General features: G+C 40.5%; 1 protein-coding gene across 1 annotated transcript in view; it reads left to right on the top strand.

Moving 5' to 3' along the window:
* ADCY10 (adenylate cyclase 10) overlaps positions 1-24,711 on the top strand; it is an 80,860-nt gene that overhangs the window by 32,381 nt on the left and 23,768 nt on the right. Inside the window, exons 13-20 of the mRNA XM_027526465.1 lie at positions 1,852-2,005; positions 3,157-3,349; positions 3,876-3,962; positions 7,645-7,919; positions 9,389-9,525; positions 15,337-15,465; positions 19,442-19,723; positions 19,846-20,136. Coding sequence (XP_027382266.1) covers positions 1,852-2,005; positions 3,157-3,349; positions 3,876-3,962; positions 7,645-7,919; positions 9,389-9,525; positions 15,337-15,465; positions 19,442-19,723; positions 19,846-20,136 — 1,548 coding nt within the window. The remainder of the gene's footprint in view (positions 1-1,851; positions 2,006-3,156; positions 3,350-3,875; positions 3,963-7,644; positions 7,920-9,388; positions 9,526-15,336; positions 15,466-19,441; positions 19,724-19,845; positions 20,137-24,711) is intronic.

The raw sequence follows: 24,711 nt of genomic DNA on the forward strand, positions 1-24,711 counted from the left end.
GCACAAGCTAGAATCAAGATTGCCCAGAAAATATTAATAACCTCAGATATGCAGATGACATCTCCCTTATGGCAGAAAGCAAAGAGGAACTGAAGAGCCTTTTGATTAAAGTAAAAGAAGAGAGTGAAAAAGCTGGCTTAAAACTCAACATTCAGAAAACTAAGATCATGGCATCCAGTCCCATCACTTCGTGGCAAATAGATGGAGAAGCAATGGAAACAGTGACAGGCTTTATTTTCTTGGGCTCCAAAATCACTGGAGATGGTGACTGTAGCCATGAAATTAAAAGATGCTTGCTCCTTGGAAGAAAAGCTATGAACAACCTAGACAGTATATTAAATAGCAGAGACATTACTTTGCCAACAAAGATCTGTCTAGTCAAGGCTATGGTTTTTCCAATAGTCATGTATGAATGTGAGAGCTGGACCATAAAGAAGGCTGAGTGCTGAAGAATTAATGCTTTTGAACTGTGGTGTTGGAGAAGACTCTTGAGAGTCCCTTGGACTGCAAGGAGATCAAACCAGTCAATCCTAAAGGACATCAATCCTGAACATTCATTGGAAGGACTGATGCTGAAGCTGAAGCTCCATCGGCTTTGCCACCTGATGGAAAGAACTGACTCATTAGAAAAAGACCCTGATGCTGGGAAGGATTGAAGGCAGGAGGAGAAGGGGATGACAGAGGACGAGATGGTTGGATGGCATCATCAACTTGATGGACTTGAGTTTGAGCAATCTCCAGGAGTTGGTGATGGTCAGGCAAGAGTGGTGTGCTGCAGTCTGTGGGGTCGCAAAGAATCGGACAAGACTGAGCAACTGGACAACAGCAACATGTTTCTGTGACTCCTTCTATCCACTGTGGTTTCAAAGATGGTAGGCTGAGTTTGAGATTTCAGTCATGGTATCCTGTTATTCATATTTAAAAACATAAGAAAAATAAGAATGATAGGGTTGTAACCCAAGGTGACTTATTTTCCTTTTTTCTTTTTCTAATTTTTCTGTATTTTCTACAGTGAGACTATGTTAGTTTTATAATCAGAAAAATGGTATAATTTATTTTTAAGAATTTATGTTGTTCTGGACTGGCGACTCGTTTCATACATGATATTATACATGCTTCAATGCCATTCTCCCAAATCCAAACTAACACAATATTGTAAAGTTTAAAAATAAAATTAAAAAAAAAAGAATTTATGTTGTTCTTATGATTAATCATGTATATGAGGTTTTTTAAAAAACAAATTGAGTTTTTGTTTTTTTTTTTATCACTGGTAACTCCTCTTGTAGCCCTGAATAAATATAGTTTCTCATTTACAAAAGTAAGTTTCCTTCACAGAATTAAAAGTAAAAATATTTTATCCATCCTGTACAATATGAGAACCTTAACTGTATAAATTGATTTCTTAATGTGATAAGCTGTAGTTATTTCTAATGTGTTATAGAAAAAATAGAAAAAGGAAAAGAAAACAAGCATTAGGGTCAGATAACCCTGATTTAATTCCTGCTTGTATATTCTAAGCAAATCTCAGTTTGCTACACTAAAATTAAATTGACATCATAGTGAACATTATAAGAATCCTTTCCCTCACAGCTTATGGGCATCAAAAAACCAAACCAAAACAAACAAACAAACAAACAAACAAACCTGTAAAACCACACTACTAACTATAAAGTTCTAACTGAAGATATTTAAAAAATTTTAAAGTGCACAGGACCTAAAGAAACTCCATGAACAATGCCATGGAAATTCCAAGGGTATTCTTAGAAGCAGTGTCACTGTGTGCTTTTTTATATCTCTAGACAATTTTATGTTGACTAAGTTTGCTCCCTTTTTGAAAAACAAAAATAACAGGACGTGAGGAGGAGATCAAATACTTCATGTGTACTATGAAGAAATTTTTGATGTCTAACTGCAGTCAAGTCCTGATGTACGAAGGAATATCGGGATATGGAAAAAGTCAGATACTTGTGGAAATTGAGTACCTGGCCCACGGTGAGAACCACAGGTGAGTGTCATGCAATGACCACTTTTTTGTGGATCCAGAGAATCCTGACATCCTTAAGAATTTCATTTGTTTTAATGTTCCTCTCCTTTATATAGGTTGCCTCTTATAAACTACCCACAATCTATCAGTTATTATTGGATATCATGCCCCTTACATTAATAATTAATTAATGAGAAACATATTGAAGTAAGAAAATAAAAAGCTGGGTTGACCCCTTGAGATCCTAATTTAATGCCTGGAAGAGCTTGGATATTGATATTTTAAGTTTCCTAATGCTCAGACAGTTTGAGAACAACTGGTATAGATGATGAAACTGAAGCTACATTTGGTCTGAAGCAAATACATAAGTTTATCCTGTAGTTGACACTGTAGGAATCACTAGCTCAAACCATTGAGCCCTGAGAATGTGGTTAGAGAATGGAAGGCCTCTGGATTTTCCTTTGAAAGGCAGAGCTAATGTACTTGCCTCTTGCTATTTGTCTCTTTTCAAAGAAGGAATGTCATGAGGGCTGTCTTTGGAACAACCTGTCTCATGGAGGTGAACAGTGTGGTATTCAATAACAGTGATGATAACCAAGACAATGGTAATTGTGTCACACACCCTCTCACCATTTAACATAAAGGTTTTAAAGGGAAAATTCTTATTAGTCTTAGTTTTAGCTGTGTTTCTACTCTCTTTAAATGTCAGGCCTGAGAGAGGCTAGTTTTTAAATGTATTTAACAGTGCTGAGGGAATAATTCAAAATAACCAGAAGACATGTTATTTATTCCATCACTTACTGAGTCTTTATAGTACCTGAGTGCTATGTTAGTTTGCTAGAGCTACCGAGACAAAGCACCACAAACTAGATGGCTTAACCAACAGAAGTATATTGTCTCTGTATATAGGAGGATAGAAGTCTAAGATCCTAGTGTCGTAAAGTTGGTTCCTTCCATCAGCTGTGAGGGACAATCTGTTTTGTCCCTCTTTCCCAGCTTCTGGTGGCTTGCTGGCGATCACTGGTATTCGTTGGCTTATGGAATCACTACCCCAATCTCTGCCTCCATTTTCACATGATATTCTCCATGTGTGTTGTCTGTGTCCAAATTCCCCCCCCCCAATAAAAATATATTTAAAAACTCTCTCTGATTCCTGACTTTCTTATAAACAGGACTATTGCTATCGTGTTGACTAAGATCAGCTTCAATCAAAATTTTTATACCATCCAGATACTCATGGCCAATGTACTAGGTCTGGATACTTGCAAACATTATAAAGAACGACAGACTAACCTTCAAAATAAAGTCAAGTCACTGTTGGATGAAAAGTTCCATTGTCTTCTTAATGACATTTTCCATGTGCAGGTAACGAGCTGGTGTTTAGACTCCCGTGAGAAATTGTGAAGGGGCTGGTGAGGCCACCCCTCTGTCATGCTTTATGACACCGCATCTCTTTGGCTTTTATGATCCTTTCCTTTTCTCATCTAGGGTATCCAAGGTGGTAAGGAAATGGCTCCCAATCCTTGAATGAGCACCCACCTTCCTAAGATATATTGGTACCAGACTCAAGATAATCCAAATAACCATCTGCTGATTCTTTTTTTTCCCCCTCATCTTCCCATCCTAGGTATACTATACTAGCTAGTCAAGGGCACAAAATCCCTCTGCTCCCAAAGGTGATTGCCAATGCAAAGATAAGAGTGTGCCCTATTTTTTCTCATATCTATTAGATTCAATGACATAGAGTATTAGAGCTGAAAGAGATGTTATGAATTATCTAACATACGAGGATTTTAAGGCACAGAACAGTAAAGTGAACTGCCAAAGACACAAACTAGTAGTTCCCTCTGCTGTTTTCCAGTACTCAATATTCTTATAATTTTTTATCTAGTTCCCTATTTCACGGGAGGTTTCCAAGATGAGCACCATGAGAAAGCAAAAGCAGTTGGAGGCATTGTTTATGAAGATCTTGGAGCAAGTAAGAGCGTTTATGGGTCAAATAATGGAGGGGAGGGGAGAAACTGGGCATCCTATCGCAAAGCCAGGTTGTTTCAAGAGTTCAGATTCCAAAGACAAGAAGCTGTGAATTATGTGAAAGCTTTAACCCGAAGTGTTTCATTCTCCTCCATCCTTCGAAACCCCAAGGTGAGAGTCTATTCAGAATTTAGTTGTATTTGAAAGGACTCCTTTAACATTACTCCTGGGAGTTTGGCCTCATCTTAAAACCAGTCCTCGTTTTTTCCCTCCCTCTGTGTAAGAAGCGATCTATCAAACCATTTATGTATACAGGCTCTGGAGTCAGACTACAAGAGCTTGAGCCCTTAAGCCTATTATTTGCTACCTAGGTAAGCTTGACCAAATGACTCAACCTGTCCGTGCTTTTACTTTATCTTCTATAAAGTGAAGAAATAATAGTACCCAGCTCACAGGGTTATAAGGTTTAAATGACTAGATTATGTGTAAAACAGAATAGAATCTTTTTCACTGAAGCCACTCAGCCAATGTTAACTGTTTCTCTCTGAGTAATATCATGACTGTCCATTATATGCGGTTGATCACCAACTTTATATCCCATTCCCTAGCTCTCTTGTAAGCACCAGAACCATGTTTCGAAGAACCTTCTGTGTATTCCACTTGGATGTGGGGAATCATACTCAGTTCAGTGTCTAACACTAAATTCATTTTTCCCCCCTACTTCAGTACCCTATCTTCCTCATCCTGATCGTGACCTTTGATTTAGTTAATAACAAGTTCATTCACACATCATTCAAGTTATCTTTGCTACCTTCCTCACTATTTGCCACATCGTCTGCATCTACTCAGTTGCCAAGTCCTACATGTCTACCTCAGACCGACTCTAGAACCCATCCATCCTGTGTTCCCCACTATAGTTCAGGCTCTTTCTCGTCTATTACTATAGCTTTCCAGCTAATCTCTGTGCAGTATACGTCTCCACTGCAATTCATCCTCCATATAACTGCCAGGGTGTATGCAAATTGCTCCAACCTCTGCTTTATACTAATCAAACAATTCTCAATACTAAGAGATAAAAGCCAAAAGACTTTTTTTTAACCTTGGAGAAATGCTACTCATCGTTCAGTGTCACCTCTTCAGTTGAGAACTCCCCCAGATCACAAGGCATGACTAATTCCTCTCCCACTGTGCTTCTGTGACACTGTGAACATACTTCTTATTATGTTTTCCATACTGTATTGCAATTTGCTACTTCAATCTGTGTCTCTCTCCCTCAGGACATTGTGGACTTCTTAAGGAGAGGTAGCCTCTTATTCATTTTCGTATCACTATTGACCAGAAGAATGTTTGGCACACAATAAACAATTCAAGTTTGTGGCAATAAATGTACAATAGAAATTCCTCCTTTTCCACTGCAGGCAAATAAGGCCATATCAGTAATTTCTAAATGTCAGATTTTGAGGACTGTTTGCATCACAAATATCCAGGAAGCTTGATAAAATATATGTATTTATGAGTTCTACCTGAAATTGAAAAAGGCTTGGTTTGGGCCTAGGAATCTGTTTAGTTTGGTTTTAAAATTCCTCAGTGGTTCTGATACAGATCTAGTTGGAAACTGTGACTAAAGCTGTGCTTTGACTCAGTGCTATGATGACAGTCTTTGGATCATTTACTATCAGTGTGATCTTGGGCAAGTGGCTTAACTTCTCTGTGCCTTAATTTTCTCAGTAAATAGATTCAAGAGTGCCACCTCTGTAAACATTATGAAGATTTTAAATGAATTAATTTATGGAAGTGCATCACACTGTGCACTGTTGCTGGGAACACAGTAGGTGCAGTGTAAATGTTGGCTTTTATTCACATTAGATATGACCCAATTCAATCTATTTAAAAATTTTTTAAATTTATTTGGCTGTTCTGAGTCTTACTTGCAGCACACAGGATCATCAGTCTTCACTGTGGCATGCAGGATCTTACAGTTGTGGCAAGTGGGATCTAGTTCCCTGACCAAGGATCAAACCTGGGCCCCTTGCATTGGGAGCAGAGAGTCTTAGCTGCTGGACCCCCAGGGAGTCTTCAATCTTCTTATTTTAAACCTATGGAAGCTGGGGCCAATGATGTACTATTGAATTCATGTGGGGGTTTTGGTTCTTGCTTTACTCTCCTCAATTCACAAATAATTCACTGATAAGACCATTCTATGAGTAAAACTCACATTCCTATCTGCCCATATGATATTTTTAAAGACAGGAGTTTTAAAGATGATAGTCAAATACAAAACAAAACAATGGGATGCTAACCTCTATTCATTAAATGTTCTCAGAGTCAGTGAAGAGCGTACAATCTGGTGACAGAATGAGGCTGTAAGAGGAGACTTACTGTGTGTATGTGAGAAAACAGGCTATGTAATACTTTAGAATGATCATCTTCTGAAATTTGAAAGTACCCTTTACTGCTTTGGTTTATAAAAACATATAGAGGGAAAGAATGGCTTAACAATCACTTCTCAGAGGGAACCAAGAGAAGCCAAGAGCAGTCTGGAGCAGCAAGAATGGGAAAAGTTTCCTCCATTTAGATATCTTACACTGTGGAAATATAGAGCCCACTACACGAGGGCTCACACTACAATGTAAGCTCTATGTTTTGTCTAATACTGTATCCTCAGTGCTTAGAACAGCACCTGACTCTAAGGGATGCACGGTAAATGCTTAATGAGCAAATAAATAATTCAGACTAGTTAGGGAAAAGCAGTCTACACGAAAAAAGGACACTGGATCTGTTTTTAAGTATAACGTGCTATAACTCAAGCTGCTGCTGCTGCGAAGTTGCTTCAGTCGTGTCCGACTCTGTGCAACCCCATAGACGGCAGCCCACCAGGCCCCCCCGTCCCTGGGATTCTCCAGGCAAGAACACTGGAGTGGGTTGCCATTTCCTTCTCCAATGCATGAAAGTGAAAAGTGAAAGTGAAGTCGTTCAGTCGTGTCCGACTCCTAGTGACCCCATGGACTTCAGCCCACCAGGCTCCTCCGTCCATGGGATTTTCCAGGCAAGAGTACTGGAGTGGGGTGCCATTCAAGCTAGAACAGCATACACTGCTGGCAGGGCAAAGACCAGATCGATTCCTCTCAGCACTTTGCCTCCAGCACCCAGCCCAGTGAGTGCTTGGTAAAGATGTGTTGAATAGATGTTAGCTGAATAAATGTCAAATAGGTATTTCCAGGAGACCTTCATTTTTCAATAAATTAGAATGACTTGAAGTAAATCTCAGTTATTTTTATGTAATGGGTATTTAACTTGACTACAACCCATCTATCCTATACATTATCTTGTCACAAAGATCTGACCAAGTATGAGTTTCTTCCAGCCAGTTCAGTCCCAATGGTCACAAATTCCAAGTTAGCAGAATCTAAATTATCACAAAGACACTGGAAAGAAAAGATTTAACTTAGCTTTGCAAAACTCAGTGGAAACACATGCATACCCATACATATGTATAAAAAACTGAAGTCATGGGAGTTCCCCGGTGATCTAACTGGATTCGGTGCTTTCACTGCTGTGGCCCATATTCAGTCCTTGTCCGGGAACTGAGATCCCACAAGTCTGGCGGGGCAGCCAGAACACAAAACAAAAACAAAAAATCCTGAAGTTCTACAGCACTTTTCTTTCTATTTCTTCACCTGGTTTAGACAGTGAAAGAGGAAAGGATTATTTTCATCATTGATGAGGGCCAGTTTATCGATTCAGCCTCCTGGACCTTCATGGAAAAGCTTATCCGGTCTGTTCCCATCTTCATCATCATGTCCCTGTCTCCCTTTGTCAACACACCCTGTGCAGCTGCCAGTGCCATAATGAAGAACAGGAACACCACCTATGTCACCCTGGGACCTGTGCAGCCTAAGGACATCCTCAACAAAGTCTGCCTGGACCTCAGTGTCAAGGGCATCCCCAAAGAACTGGACACGTGAGTAACCCATTTATTCTAAGGCCTTGACTTATTCACCAGGTCCAAACTTCATCAGATTCCTTAGGTTGTGTCTGAAAGCACCCATTTCAGTATTCCCACTGGTCCCGCCTTTCAAAGGGGCCATTGAACATGCTTGGTAGGATGGATGCTGCTCACCTTGTCTTGTTATGGTCCTTGTTACATCATGTTCAGCTTTGCTTAGAGGCATGAGTTTTGCTTCCCTTTCATCAAGCTGGGTATAGGTACACTCAACTCTAACCTACAGGGACTAATGTCACAGTCATGGGCAAGTGACACGAAAGGCAAATCGGTGAACATTAAAGACCACAACCCACAACTGAGCCAGGTCTTAGTCCCCAGTAATAACATGGTCTGGTACTGGTGTTCTTTGTCACGGTAGATCTTGATATCTTCTCAGTGACTCCTGTACTGGGTCTTGTCAGCAGTCCCCTTAACAACATAGAAATGCCCCTTCCTTAGCTGTCTGTTTACAACTCACCATGGCATCTGTTCTGCATAATGAGGTTATCTTGCTTCTGGAAAAGCAATGTCTCAGACACCAGGCATAAATTTGCCGTGTTCTCTCCCTTTGACTCCCTGTCTCTCCCTCTTTATCTCTGTATTTATTTAATATGTATATATTTATTATATATATGTATTACCTTTTGATCTATCCTTCCTAATTCTAGGACTGCGTCTCAAAGATATATTTCCAGGGAACTATACTCAAAATTTTGTAATAACCTATAAGGGAAAAGAATCTGAACATATATATAACACAGTTATACGTGTGTGTGTGTATATATGTATATATAATCACTTTGCTGCATACCTGAAAATAATACAACATTGTATATATATTGACAAAAATATGAAGTGACATATGGACACAGTTTTTATTGAGGCATTATTTATACTAGTGAAAGACAGAAAACAATCCAAATGTCCGTCTCTAAGAGGACAGTTAGAGTGAAGTTGGATGCATTCACAAAGTGGAGCCCTGCATAGCTACAGAGAGAAATAAGAAAGCTCTACTGACACAGAGGGATGACCAGGATACACTACTGAGGGGAAACAAGGGGAAGCCTAGTGTGCACTATGCACAAAGTGCTGTTTTTTAACCTAAGGAACGGGGTGAAATATATATGTGCATTTTCTATAGTTTTTGAAAGAAACCTTGAAAAGATAAGCCAGAAACTAATTTAAATGGTTACTTATAAGGTGAGGCAGGGAAGCAAGACTGAGGGTGTACCTTATTACGTAGTTTTGAGTTTGGAAAGATTTAAATGTCTTATGTAATTTTCAAAAATGAAAGAAAAAAAAGCAAAGGCAATCCCTAAAAATGGAAAACAAAACAAATGGAGAAAGAAATGCGATTATTTTTGAGTGATTGAGAAGACTCAAATATTTTTCCTTCCTAAAAGATAGTTCTTTGATATAAATAGGTTGCCTCATTTTCACTACAGGTATCTGGCAGAGGGAAGCTGTGGAATTCCGTTTTACTGTGAAGAATTGCTTAAAAACCTAGACCATCACAGGGTCCTTGTTTTCCAGGCAATGGAGTCTGAGGAAAAGACAAATGTGACCTGGAATAACCTGTTCAGTAAGTCCTATAACAATGGTTCTTTCTCTCACTCTCCTTGTGAAGAGAGAGTGGCAAGAGTAGGCTTTTCCGTAGGCTTCTTCCTAAAAGGGTTTGAGGAGGCAGTGAATGCTGGACTTGATATCCCGACTGTGAGAGAACTTAACATTGCCTGGGACTCACTGAACTGAGAGGAAGAATGTAGACCTGTAATCGAGATGAAGGAACGGAGAATCTTAAAGCCCAGAATCAGAACTGGTGAGGGATGTGGATGTTACCAGGGAAAAGAATAACTTGTTTTCCAGAGGTAAAATGATTATCTCAAAGTGAATTGTCAACGAGGTCCTCATGGCACTGAGACATGCAGAAGGATGAACTTTAGATAATGGCACAAAGAGGCCAGGTGGCTATTTTTAAGAAAATGGTTTTGTTGAAGGGAAAGGGTGGGGGTTGGGGAAAGGGGTACAGATGCAAGCTGGGATGTAGACGATTAGGATTAATGTGAATGATAGGAAAATGTCTAGGGTGGGTAGGCTAGTTATTCAAGGAGGTGGCAGTGATAAGGAGAAAAAATAATATGCTAGCAAAAAAGAAAGGAAGGAACTATACTTAGAAAAAGGAAGAAGGTGGCAGTGATAAGGAGAAAAAATAATATGCTAGCAAAAAAGAAAGGAGGGAACTATATTTAGAAGAAAGGAAGAAACTATATTTGGACACAAAGGTTTAAGAGATAGCATCTATGCTATGAAAAAAGAGTTAGAACAGTGCAATCAAAAGAAAATTTTAGCTTTGAAGTTAGGAGTCCAGATTTCAGTTCTCCATATGACATTTAATAGATGATATTTAGGGATTAGTCACAACCTTTATTGCCAGCTACCTGCTCTATGATGTAGAATAAAGGAACTCAAATCTTTTCTCATTTATTCACTCAACAAAGGTCTACTGAGCACCTTTCCTGTGTCTTACACCACAGTAGGCATTCTGGGGATCTCTTTGAATATAAACAAAGTGAGTGAATACAATAAAACTTTGCTGCCTCATTGAGTTTCTTTAATTAAACTTTTTGAGGTGATCATAAATTTACATACAGTTGTAAGAAGTATTGGGTTGGCCAAAAAGTTCATTTGGATTTTTCCATAAGGTGTTATGGGAAAACTCAAATGAACTTTTTGGCTAAAACAATAATAGGGAGAGATTCTATTAATATATACCCTTTACCTGGTTTTCCCCCATAGTAACATAAGCAAAACTCTACAATATAATATCACAACCAGGATATTAATATTGATACAATCAAGATACATAATATTTTCATCACCATGAGGATCCCTCATGTTGCCGTTACAGCCACCCCACTTCTCTCCCACCCATACTTTCTTCCCTGGTAATCACTAATCAGTTCTTCATATCTATAATTTTGTGACTTTAGGGAATTTTTATAGATCGAATAATAGAGTATTGTAATCTTTTGAGATTGTTTTTCACTCAGCATGACTCTCTGGGTTATCTGGGTTGTTGTGAGTATCGGTAGTTTGGTCTCAGTGGTTGCTGAGTAGTGTTCCGTGGTATGGACATACCGTAGGTTGTTTAGCCACTCCCCTGTTGGAGGACACCTGGGCTGTATACAAAAAAAAGAATGCTAAAGAACATTATTGAGTCAGCTGACAAGAGTGGAAGATGGACAGTAAAAGATGATAAGTATATTCTACTTACGTAAGAGAATTGTTATTCTTGGGGAATTCAGAGTAAAGTATTTGGGAGTAAAAGGGCATGATTTATGCGACTCAATACTCAAATGAAATGCTTCTGAAAAATATGTACATAGAGAACAAAGAGTATAGCAAATGGGGTAAAATGTTAACAATAGATGGATTTGAATAAAGATTAATAGTGTTATTCTTACAACTTTTGATAAATTTGAAACTTAACAAATAAACAAATTTTTTTAAAACCAAACAACTTTTATTGGTTTCCTACTGAGTTTACAATGAAATCCAAACTCCCTACCTTGGACTGGAGATCCCTGTGGGAGCTGCCTTCCACGCCCTCTGTGGTCTCACCAACATTCTGAAATACGCTCCAGCCACATTTCTGCTCTTCTAACACCCTGAGCTCCTGGTTGCTCCCTCTCCTTGGTGTTTTGCATACCTACTTCCTCTTGCCCTTATCTCAGGTATTATCTCCTCACAGTCACTTTCTCTGACCATGCCTTGCTTAAGGAAGACCTTCCCTACTCTGCGCTTTTTCATTCGTCTCTATCACCATGTTTCTTTCTTTCACAAAACTGAGTCACATTATGAGGTTATCCTCTTAATTTATTTATCTGTTGGTTATTATTTGTCTTCCACTGTGAGAATGTCAGCTCCCTGAGGGCAGGAAGTCTTATATACTCCTGAATCTCCCAGTCCTAGGATGGCCTGTACCTAAAGGTCTTATACCTAGAGTGATAAAAGAATGGTCATCACAGTGCTAGGTCCTGGAAAGGGACATTAAAAAGCATAGAAGACCATGGATCAAGTCGTGTTCTTTATATATTTTTGGTTGTATGGCTTGTAGGATCTCAATTCCCTGACCAGGAGTTGAACCCGAGCTACAGTAGTGGAAGTGCTGAATCCTAACCACTAGACTTGGCAGGGGACTCCCTGTCAAGTCACATTCTTAATCCCTGTTCTCCTACCCCCACGACACAGGCACACACCTGGTCCCTTTTCTGGTATGCTACCCTTCATTTGCTGCCCCCATCCTGAACTCTTCCTTTGCCCCACTTGCCTTGCTGACCAGTCCTCAGCTTGGCTCCTGCCCAGGTCTATGTTCTGAGGAGGGCATTCTTCACATTCCATCCTCAACCTTTCTCTTTGCTAACTCAGTACTCTCTCTCCACTTGTTTTCAGTTTTTCATTTGTTTTCCAACCTTCTATGTGTGAAGTGCACATGTGAGTGACTATGTATGTGTTTGTGTACATAATATCCAACCTTAATTTCACTCTTAATTCCAGACCCATATTTCCAATTGCCCATTGTCCTATACATCCCACCAAACTCAACAAATATAAAATGTAACCCATTACCTCCCTCCCATACTGCATCTCCTCTTGTATTTCCCATCTTGATTATTGGCAACACTCATGTTTCTCTCACCTCCATCACTATCTTGCCTAGGTCTCTTTTTCTCAATATCATTAGTATTCTTTGCGTTATCACTTGCATAATCCTACCCATCTTCACTTCCTGATATTCCATCGTCATAGTTGGAATTCCATTGGAATTCCATGGTCACATTCCATTGACTAGGAAGGTCATACACACCTTCCTAGTCTCTTGCCTGTCCTCACTTCTTCCAGTGTTATCTTCATAAAAATGGTTGGATCACTACCATCCAACTTGGGATATTTCTCCATTGTCTATGGAATAAAGTCCAAACTTCATAGTGGGGTATTGAATGCACTGCATACTCTGCTCTCAAACTTTCTAAGTACATACATCTCCTACAGTAAGTAGCACTCCAGCACTTCACCCACTGTGGTTTGGTCACACTGGCCTCTTTACATTTCCCTAAATTGCAAAGTGCTCGTGGCTTCTGTGCTTTTGCATTGATCACCCTTCTATTTTCTACTTAGAATATCCCTTCATTCTTTAAGGTTCAACCAAAATATTTCTCCCTCTATGAAGCCTTCCTGAATCTACTGACTGAATTAATTGTCCTTTATTCTCTATTCCTCTTTGCTCTTTAGCTCTTTAAGTCACTTTTCCTGTATTATGATTAGTTCCCTAAATATCAGTTTCCATAAATTTTAAGATCCTTGAGGACTGGAAGCATGCATTAGCCACATTTATAGCCTTCACAGGTTCTGATGTATAGAAAGTCTATACTGTGTTATGAACTCTCCAACACTTAACATCTGTGCCTACTCATGTGGCACTTGCTTACTATCTGGTTATTTGACTCTCTGTGTATATACCTTTTCTTTCCAGGAGTTCAGGAACTTAATTATGGTCACCCTCATATTTCCACATTGCCTATCTCAGTGTCTTGTATGTGGTGACCCAAGGACGAAAGAGTAGATAAAACCAAGGAGGGTCTTGGAATGCAGAAATGGAAAAACCGTACCCTTATCATCCTTCCCTCCCCTATGTTGTAACTATTAACAGATTTCAGGTCTTCCTAACCTGTCTCCTCTCCTACCCTATGCTGCTGCTGCCAAGTCGCTTCAGTCGTGTCCAACTCTGTGCAACCCCATAGACAGCAGCCCACTAGGCTCCTCCGTCCCTGGGATTCTCCAAGCAAGAATACTGGAGTGGGTTGCCATTTCCTTCTCCAATGCACGAAAGTGAAAAGTGAAAGTGAAGTCACTCAGTCATGTCAGACTCTTCACGACCCCATGGACTGCAGCCTACCAGGCTCCTCCACCCATGGGATTTTCCAGGCAAGAGTACTGGAGTGGGGTGCCATTGCCTTCTCCGTCCTACCCCACAGGGAGAAGATATTTGGCTTACTGTTCCCACCCCCACGCAGTTTATGTGCTTCATCCAATCAGCAAATGACCTGCAGGACCCCTATCCCACTCCTTGTACCCTGGGTATAAAAGTGGACTAAGGACCCCTATTCAGCGTCAGTTCTCCCTTGAGCTGGCCTGCTGTTCTAACAGCTTCTCCCACTCTAATAAACTTTATTTCCCTTTCATTCTGTCTCATGTTTGGAAATTCTTTTCCAACCTGTGCCCGGACCATGACATTGCAACTCAAGTGTTAATGAATGACTGGAGGGACAAATAAGTAACACATTTTGGAGTACCAGGAGAAAAAATTACCATGCAAGTTTATATTCAAACTTCATTTTTAATATCTTTCTTTTATTAAAAAATGAGTTCTTAAAAATTTTTTTAAATTTATTTTTGGCTGCACTCAGTCTTTCTTGCTTTGTGCAGGCTTTCTCTTGTGGCAAGTGGGGCTGCTCAGTTGTGGTTTGTGGGTTTCTCGTTGCAGTGGCTTTTCCTGTTGCAGCACTCAGACTCTAGAGAAGAGGCTCAGTAGTCTGGCAAGTGGACTTAGTTGCTCCAAAGTATGTGGTATCTTAGTTCCCAGGCCAGAGATCAAACCCATGTTCCCTGCATTGGTAGGTGGATTCTTAACCACTGCACCACCGAGGAAGTCCCTAATATCTCTTTCTGACAATAACTATTCTTAAGTAGAGTACAGTCTTCTACAGAATGCGCTTGCCTCTGAGTGTGGGTATTTCAGTGTGCACACAAGTATATACTGTAAGTATACATATAAGTGTATCGTATACAGTAAGTATGGGTTTCCCAGGTGGTGCTAGTGGTCAAGAACCTGCCTGCCAATGCAAGAGACATGAGACACCAGTTCGATCCCTGGGTCATGAAGATCCCCTGGAGGAGGGCACAGCAATGCTTGCCTGGAGAATCTTCAGGGATAGAGGAGCCTAGTGGGCTATGGTCTATACGGTTGCAAAGAGTCAGACGTGACAGAAGTGATTTAGCATGCATGCACGTATAGTAAGTATAAACTGTAAGATACACCCTGATAATCTTTGAATCAAATTTTTGTAAAACTGCATGTATTATGGAAGACATTCAGTTGTTATTACCAATCCTTTTTTTCTTGGGCAGGGGAGGGGAAAAAAAACATGTTTTGAGTAAATTTTGATTTTCATATGTCAGCTTTACTTAAAACAGTATTCCAGAATACTTTAGGGGCTGACACACATCTCTGCCTGCTCATTCTCATGTGAGACCCAACTCTAAGTTTATTGGAAAACCCAGATAATAATAGGACAATGACTCTCAACTTTTCTTCCCTTATACCTCTCTATAGAGAACTTTGCTAAGCCAACAGAGGACTTAAAAACATTTACTTTCAGTCTTGAGGAGGAAAATGAAGAAGTCTGTAACCTCGCTAGTGGTGTCAGATTGAAAAACTTGTCACCACCAGCATCATTAAAAGGTAAAGAAAATGTGACCTGGTGTTCACTTCCCAGGACCCAGATTTTCCTCTTGCTTTCTTTAGAATGCTTCAACAAAGGAGAAAGTGAGAGGGTAACAGACAGGAAGGCTGGGGTCTCCAAACGGAGGAAATAGGCTGCGAGCCTTGGACATTGTTTCTCTCTCTCTTAAGTGGCAGGAGGAAACAAACTACAAGTGTTAGATATTTTCCCCTTCTCTGTACAAATTTAAAAAGAGGTTTCTTCTAAAATTCTGTGTCACCATGACAACACCTGATGCTACCTGAACTTAACTTTTCTCCAACCTTGAGCTAACCAAGGCATTTTTCTTATGGAAATGTTTTTCTTAAGCTATGTTAATGAACTATGTATTTATCCTAAACTGTCTTCAAGTTGGTTCTGCCTAAGACTCAAAACTGACTTGACAAACCAGTATGTTTTACTCATGCAAATATTCTCTTAAGCTATGTTAATAAGGGGCTTCCCTGGTGGCTCAGAGGTTAAAGTGTCTGCTCTGCAATGCAGGAGACCTGGGTTCAATCCCTGGGTCGGGAAGATCCCCTGGAGAAGGAAATGGCAATCCAATCCAGTATTCTTGCCTGAAGACTTCCATGGACAGAGAAGCCCGGCAGGCTACAGTTTGTGGGGTCACAAAGAGTTGGACACGACTGAGCAACTAACAGACACACACAGTAGCTATATAACATCTGGCTAAAGACTAGCAGGAGAGGCACTCTTTCTGCCCGCTTCTGATGTCTATGTCAGAAGCTTTCTCTACCTCTTTTATACTTTAATGAAACTTTATTACACAAAAGCTCTGAGCGATCAAGCCTCATCACTGGCCATGGATTGAATTCTTCTCCTCCGGAGGCCAAGAATCCCGGCATCTTGCACAGCTCAGCAACAACCTTTCAAAAGGAAGATAGAAGACTGGCTTTATCTGTTTCATGTTACCTAGGCAATGGGAAGGCTCCATGGTAGGCTTGCTTTTCCTTTTCTAAATAGAAGCCACCTTCCTCCTGTGCATATTTTGGAGTCTGATTTGAACAAGGTTTTATTCAACTGCATAAAAGAATGATGTATAGTACATTTGCAATTAAGCAGAAATCAAATAATGAGAGAAAATCTAACACTGATACTTTTTCTCAGCTATCTACTTCTGAAATGACAAACAAGGGAATTTATATCAAGAAGGTACTATTATTCATTTCAAGAGAAACTAATTTCAAGCACTGTTCTAGTATGCATTCAGCTCAAGTCCATGCCTTGTATGGAATATTCAAATGTTTAGTAGAATGATGAGATTTCAAGTTCTCAGTCTTCAAAACAGCATTCTTTGTGTTTCATTCACTATGTCTAATAAAGTAGCAAGGTAGACTAGTTTGGTTTCTTTTAACCAGTATTTTTTTATTGAAGAAGTTGATTTACATACAATGTGTATTAATTTCTACTGTACAACAAAGTGATTTTTGTTATATATATATATATTTATATATGAAGTATATATATATATGTATATTTATATACATATATATACACAAAATTATATACTTTTTTTTTTAACTGTACTATGTGGCTTGCAGGATCTTAGTTCCTCAACCAGGGATTGAACCCAGGCCATGTCAGTGAAAACCCAGAAACCTTACAAGTATACCTCCAGGGAATTTCCATGTTCTTTTTTCTATTATGGTTTATTATAGGATATTAAATATAGTTCTGTGTGCTATACAGTAGGACCTTGTTGTTTATTCATTCTTCATATAAAAGCTTACATCTGCTATCCCTGCTTACATCTGGACTAGCTTGGTTTCTACAATGTTCTGTGGACAGGTTGAAGAGTTCATATTTTGTCCTCATGTGGGTGATGCAATAGACGGATATACTGGTCAAGAGTCCAGGAAGTTATGTGAGCTTTGATACTCAAGCTTAGATGGAATTAGAGCTAGGAGCTCTCTGCCACTTGGTCTTGATCATAGAAATAATAATGAGTTGTCACAAGAATGAAAACTGGGAAAGGTCAGTTTTCATTCCAATCCTAAAGAAAGGCAATGCCAAAGAATGCTCAAACTACTGCACAATTGCACTCATCTCACACGCTAGTAAAGAAATGCTCAAAATTCTCCAAGCCAGGCTTCAGCAATACATGACCCATGAACTTCCAGATGTTCAAGCTGGTTTTAGAAAAGGCAGAGGAACCAGAGACCAAATTGCCAGCATCTGCTGGATCATGGAAAAAGCAAGAGAGTTCCAGAAAAACATCTATTTCTGCTTTATTGACTATGCCAAGGCCTTTGACTGTGTGGATCACAATAAACTGTGGAAAATTCTGAAAGAGAAGGGAATACCAGACCACCTGACCTGCCTCTTGAGAAATTTGTATGCAGGTCAGGAAGCAACAGTTAGAACTAGACATGGAACAACAGACTGGTTCCAAATAGGAAAAGGAGTACGTCAAGGCTGTATATTGTCACTCTGCTTATTTAACTTATATGCAGAGTACATCATGAGAAATGCTGGGCTGGAAGAAGCACAAGCTGGAATCAAGATTGCCAGGAGAAATATCAATAACCTCAGACATGCAGATGACACCACTCTTATGGCGGAAAGTGAAGAGGAACTCAAAAGCCTCTTGATGAAGTTGAAAGAGGAGAGTAAAAAAGTTGGCTTAAAACTCAACATTCAGAAAACGAAGATCATGGCATCTGGTCCCATCACTTCATGGGAAATAGATGGGAGAACAGTGGAAACAGTGTCAGACTTTATTTTGGGGGGCTCCAAAATCACTGCAGATGGTGACTGCAGCCATGAAATTAAAAGACGCTTACTCCTTGGAAGAAAAATTATGACCAACCTAGACAGCATATTGAAAAGCAGAGACATTACTTTGCCAACAAAGGTCTGTCTAGTCAAGGCTATGGTTTTTCCTGTGGTCATGTATGGATGTGAGAGTTGGACTGAAGAAAGCTGAGTGCCGAAGAATTGATGCTTTTAAACTGTGGTGTTGGAGAAGACTCTTGAGAGTCCCTTGGACTGCAAGGAGATCCAACCAGTCCATTCTGAAGGAGATCAGCCCTGGGATTTCTTTGGAAGGAATGATGCTAAAGCTGAAACTCCAGTACTTTGGCCACCTCATGCGAAGAGTTGACTCATTGGAAAAGACTCATGCTGGGACGGATTGGGGGCAGGAGGAGAATAGGACGACAGAGGATGAGATGGCTGGATGGCATCACTGACTCGATGGACGTGAGTCTGAGTGAACTCCGGGAGTTGGTGATGGACAGGGAGGCCTGGTGTGCTGCAATTCATGGGGTCGCAAAGAGTTGGACAGAGCGACTGAACTGAACTGTCACAAGAATAAATGAATGCTGGAGCAGATAAGAGAAATTTTATTGCCAGGAAGTTCCAGGGTAGCTAGCGAAGTAGATAGGGTAGCTAGTGAAGAAGATAGGGTAGCTAGTGAAAAAGATAGAGACTGACCCACTGGAGAAGTCAGCACGGAACATGGAAGTCACGCCCTGCTCCTTTTTATTTTCTTGGCTGCACTGTGCAGTTTGTAGAATCTTAATTCCCCAACCAGGGCTTGAACCCAGGCTTTTGGCAGTGAAAGCCTGGAGACCTAACCACTGAACTGACAGGGAATTCCTGGGTCCTGCCCCTTCTGACCACTGTGGCCTCCCATGACCTCTCCTCTCCTCACACACCCCTGTCACATTTTAACACCAAATCAGAACACCTTGAAATTGATCTTATTGCTGTGGCCAATGGGACATGCATATTTTTAGGTCATAGCATCTCCATCTTTTGTACTCCTGAGTGCTATCTGCTAAGTAGGTACTAAGCAAATACTTCTTTTGGCTTAGCTCAACTGGGTATAGTTTTATGAACAGGAACTGTAGAGCTGGACAGTTATCCATCTCTAGAATGCATTTGATAAAGACAGATGACTAATTCCCAATTTGTGTGGCTTTCTACCTGCAGAAATATCTCTGGTCCAGCTGGATAGCATGAGCCTGTCCCATCAGATGTTGGTGAGATGTGCTGCCATCATTGGCCTAACTTTCACTACAGAGCTGTTGTTTGAGATTCTCCCTTGTTGGGACATGAAGATGATGATCAATGCCCTGGCAACCCTTGTGGAATCCAACATCTTTGATTGTTTCCAGAATGGCAAGGAGCTCCGAATGGCCCTAGAAAAGAACGCAGCTTCATTTGAGGTGAATTATCGATCCCTTTCTCTGAAGCCGCTCATTGAAGGAATGGGTGAGTAGAGCCTGGAAATGAATCATAGTTCCTTCAGTTTAAGGCACATTTTGATAAAGGAATGGATCTGTGTTCTGTAGCAGAGGCTGACTTATTTTCCATGGTGTCTCTGTCTTCTCTAGACCATGGTGAGGAGGAACAGCTCCGTGAGCTGGAAAGTGAGGTGATTCAGTGCCACATCATTCGATTCTGCAGCCCAGTGATGCAGAAAACAGCCTATGAGCTGTGGTTGAAGGACCAGAAGAAAGCGATGCACTTGAAATGCGCCCGCTTTCTGGAAGAAAACGCCCACAGGTGTGAGCCCTGCCGAAGTGGAGACTTCGTCCCCTTTCATCACTTCGCAGTGGATATCCGGCTCAACACCTTGGACTTGGATACCATTAGGAAGATGGCTAAGTCCCATGGATTTCGAAGTAAACTTTTTTCATTCCTAATTAGTCCTAATTATTCCTGGGGAAAACAAAGGCAAGACCTATAAGGAGTAGATCTAGACCATGAGGGTTTCAAGTCCTCTTCTGGCTCAGACACCACAAATGATGAGACTTAAGCAGTGTAGGTCAGTGAGGCAGGGAGAGTTGAGGAGTGTACCTGCAACTGAGTTGGCAGAACCAATCTCACTGTGAGACTGTCAGGATGGATATGGGGATAAGGACTCTGGTAGAAATGAGGTATGACCGGAGCTCAAATGATAATTTCCAAAGGGGTAAAACAGACAATCACGTCAAGGGGTGGAACCCAAGGAGGGGAGCATGACCCAAGAGGGAGTAATGTTTCTTGGCAGATAAGAATGCTGTTTCTCTGTGTAGTTTGAAACAAGGTTCCAGTAGAAAAGGAGTATGAGTGGGAGAGAATTAGCCAGGACTAAACAGGTCAGGGTCCCAGAAAAGAGGGCTTGGGTTCAGGACAGGGATTCAGGATGTTAAAATTTGTACCAAGTACCTAGATACAATGAATGTTGCAATCCAAAGTGAGGCAAATAGATGAATGTACAGACAAATAAAATATACAAAGGAAATAGTTGAGTATCAGTTATTATCTTGGATCCTTCATCCACATTCAAGATATGAAATGAGGAAGAGTGTGGAGAAGGCTAGGATTTGTGGGGAGATTTGGCAAGAACTGAGGAGTAACTGTGTACCCCCAAGTGGGTTACTTCCTTCATCACCCCAACCCTAGGAAGGTGTCTCCTTTGAAATTGGTTTGAGGACACAGAAAACCTCATACCTAATGAAGCCAAAGCACCCTGTGGCTGAAACAGGATCAACCTGCCCTCCCAGAGTTTGGGAAAGGATTTATTTATCCCATAAATCAGATATAACTCACCTGGGAGAAAAAGTCAGCCTGCTGCCATTTTAAGTTGCTCCCAAAAGTACCCCTAAGAGTGTGAGAAGACCCCTAGTAGTGGACTGCTGGAATAAAACAAACATTAAGAGAGCAGGCAATGGAGAGCTAAAGAAGATACATGACCAGATCAAAGTAGCTTCAGTGAAGAGTCCCAACGTAGGGCTACAGTCAAAGCACCAGCGAAAGTATTCATAGTAAAGAGTTGACTGACAGATAAAAGGGAAAGAATACTCCAGACTGTCTGGAATCAGTGAGTCTTACTTTACAAATACATATATAATATAAATATGTATGTTTTAATTAATTTATTTGTTTGGTGAGGAGTAAAATCAGCTGGCAGCTAGCAGACAGGTCAATTGGAGCAGAGCTGGTCTTCAGCAGGCTGGCTAGGGCCACCAGAGAGAACAACTTGAGTTATTCAGGTTCTCCAATGTACCATAACTTTCACTCCGGAGCATATATGTTGGGATGTCTCTGAGAAATGTCTGCTGATGTCCATTCATCAGCACCTTCAGCTGAGTGAGGCTAGGGCTCAACTATTTCCCTTATCAGAATTTTTCACCTATTTAGAAGGGTATCAACTAGATATCTTTAAAGACATTTTTTAGATTTCCTGAAAGTTTTACCATAAAAACAATAGTCCCAAGACCTACTGTCCTCCATTCGTATGTTCAGTAGTTCTTCTCATTTTTTTTTTAAGATTTTTTTATTTTTTTGGTGTGGACCATTTTCAGTGGTTATATATGGATGTGAAAGTTGGACCATAGAGAAGGTTGAGCACCAAAGAATTGATGCTTTCAAATTGTGGTGCTGGAGAGGACTCTTGAGAGTCCTTGGAGTGCAAGGAGATCAAACCAGTCAATCCTAAAGGAAATCACCCTGAATATTCATCAAGAGGACATCAGTGATGCCAAGCTCCAATACTTTGTCCACGTGATGCAAAGAACCGACTCATTGGAAGAAACCTTGATGCTGGGAAAGATTGAGGGAAGGAGGAGAAGGGGGCGACAGAGGATGAGATGGTTGGATGGCATCACCAACTCAATGAACATGAGTTTGAGCAAAATCTGGGAGATAGTGAAGGACAGGGAAGCCTGGTGTGCTGCCGTCCATGGGGTCACAAAAAGTCAGAGAGGACTTAGCCACTGAATAGCAACAACATTTTTAAAGTCTTTTATTGAATTTGTTACAATATTGCTTATGTTGGTTTTGTTGGCCATTAGGCATGTGGGATCTTAGCTCCCCAACCAGGGATGGAACCTGTACCCCCTGCTTTGGAAGGCAAAGTCTTAACTGCTGGACCATGAGGGCAGTCACAAGGGGAAATATTTTTAACTTAGCTCTTCTTTCTAGTCATTACCTCCATATGCTAAGTGATATGTTAATGCTGCTTTTTAAAAAATCAAATTCTGACATCACCTGTTTTAGTCTTGCTATGGTAGGTGAAAATCTAACTTTATTACACCACTCTTGGGCACCTCTCTCCCAATGTTGTTATAGCACTATCATTAGATAAATGAATCAAGTATCTACATTATTAAGACTATGTAACTGCTGTTATAGAACTAAGTAATATACTGTGAATAGATTTCTTTAAAAAAGTTTATTTTTCCTAGAGTTTTTATGAAATTTTCTTTTTGCAACGTCTTTGCTATAATATCCTGTTTCAGTCTTGGCTGAAAGACAAAAACAAAGACATTTGTTATCTCCAAATCTCCCCTAAGTGTGAGGTATGCTTTTAGGTAATATTGGAGAAGGGCATGTTAATATCATACGAGTTTCAAGAACACAGCACTAGGTATGAATCAGTGAAGTTGATTCCCTTTTCAATTCTCTCTCCTTCCTAAAAACTTATTTTCTAAGTTTTGATCCATTCTAAGGATGGACAGCCCATGGGCTCCCTCCTGGGTTCTTTCCTTCCACCTACTCCACCTAATTCTTCAGGGACCACTCCTTTTATCCCTTTGATCTTCTCAATATGCGATTTTCTCATTCAACATTTCATTTACTCATTTAGTAAATATTTATTGAGTTTCTTATATGTGCCAGAGGTTGTTCTAGGCACATCGATAGAGCAGAAGGAGCCAGCAAAATGGGCAGCCATTGAGGAAAGAAAGCAAGGGAATGGGTGTTACAGAAGCTGGTAAAAGCAAGGAGAGGTCAGTTGTTGCAAATACTGCCAAGAGGTATAATGAGATGCAGACAAAGATGTAATGTTTGGATCTGGCAACTTGTTTTTACTGGTAACTCTAACAAGAAAGTTTTAGAGGAGTAGGAGGATAAAGGCATAATTCAGTTTATTCAGCTTCTATTCACTAGAGATGAACTGGATGGCAGACTAGGAAAATGAAAGTCACTCAGTCGTGTCTGATTCTTTGCAACCCCATGGACTATACAGTCCATGGAATTCTCCAGGCCAGAATACTGGAGTGGGTAGCCTTTCCCTTCCCCAGGGATCTTCCGAACTCAGGGATCAAACTCAGGTCTTGCACATTGCAGCAGATTCTTTACTAGCTGAGCCACCAAGGAAGCCCAAGAATACTGGAGTGGGTAGCCCATCCCTTCTCCAGAGGATCGTCCCACCCCAGGAATGGAACCGGGGTCTCCTGCATTGCAGGCAGATTCTTTACCAACTGAGCTATCAGGGAAGCCAGACAGCAGACTAGGAGAGGTGGACAAATCAGTCCTTATACAGTATGATAAAGGATGATGATAGAGGCTGATTGGGGCCATTGGACACACAAGTTTGGGCACTGACTCTAAGGGGCAAAGGCACAGAAGGCTTTCAGAAGAAGGTGGTAGTAGATACTCAGACTGCATTTTATAAATTGAAAGATCTGTGGAGTAATGCATTTATCTTGGAGTCCGGAGACTTATATCACTAACAGATCTGAGACAAGTCCCTTCTACTCTCTAGGATTGTTCCATCTCCTCGAATGGAGAAGTGGCTGGATTCAACAATCCTCATTTGTTTTCTGTTTTAAGATCTTTATGGAATTTTCTAACCTATTGCAGTCTGGATAGACTGAAGGTTTTAAATTCAAGGCTCTCTGCCCTTAAGTTATTCCCCTTTTGGGGGTATTCCATTAAATGTCAATTTCTCTGTTAGAAGCTGACATCATTTTCTTCAGCATTATTAATTTATACTTTGAGTTGTGCTTAGTCACTTCAGTGTGTGACTCTTTGTGACCCCATGGGCTGCAGCCTGCCAGGTTCCTCTGATCATGGGGATTCTCCAGGCAAGAATACTGGAGTGGGTTGCCATGCTCTCCTCCAGGATACTTTTAGTAAATTATGATTGTGTTATCATCTAAAACAAACCCCACTATTTCAGTGGGTTCACACAATAGAATGATAGCTTTTTTCTGTCCAGGTAATGATCCAGTGAGCATTTTGACAATGAGCCTTGTTCACAGTCAGTCAGGGACCCAGGCACCATCTGTGTTGTGGGTTTGCTATCCCTTAGATCTCCACAATTAATTTGTTTTCCTGTGAAAGGAGAAGGTGGTGAAGATATCTAACCATCTCAATTCAGAGGTGACATATATTATTTCTGATGGAATCCCATTTTTAAACTCAACACATGGCTTCACTGAAGAGTGAATGAAGAGTGAATGTAATAGGAGGAAATTCCATGGTGGGCC

Source organism: Bos indicus x Bos taurus, chromosome 3 (genome assembly GCF_003369695.1).
Source record: "Bos indicus x Bos taurus breed Angus x Brahman F1 hybrid chromosome 3, Bos_hybrid_MaternalHap_v2.0, whole genome shotgun sequence".
Lineage (NCBI taxonomy): Eukaryota > Metazoa > Chordata > Mammalia > Artiodactyla > Bovidae > Bos > Bos indicus x Bos taurus.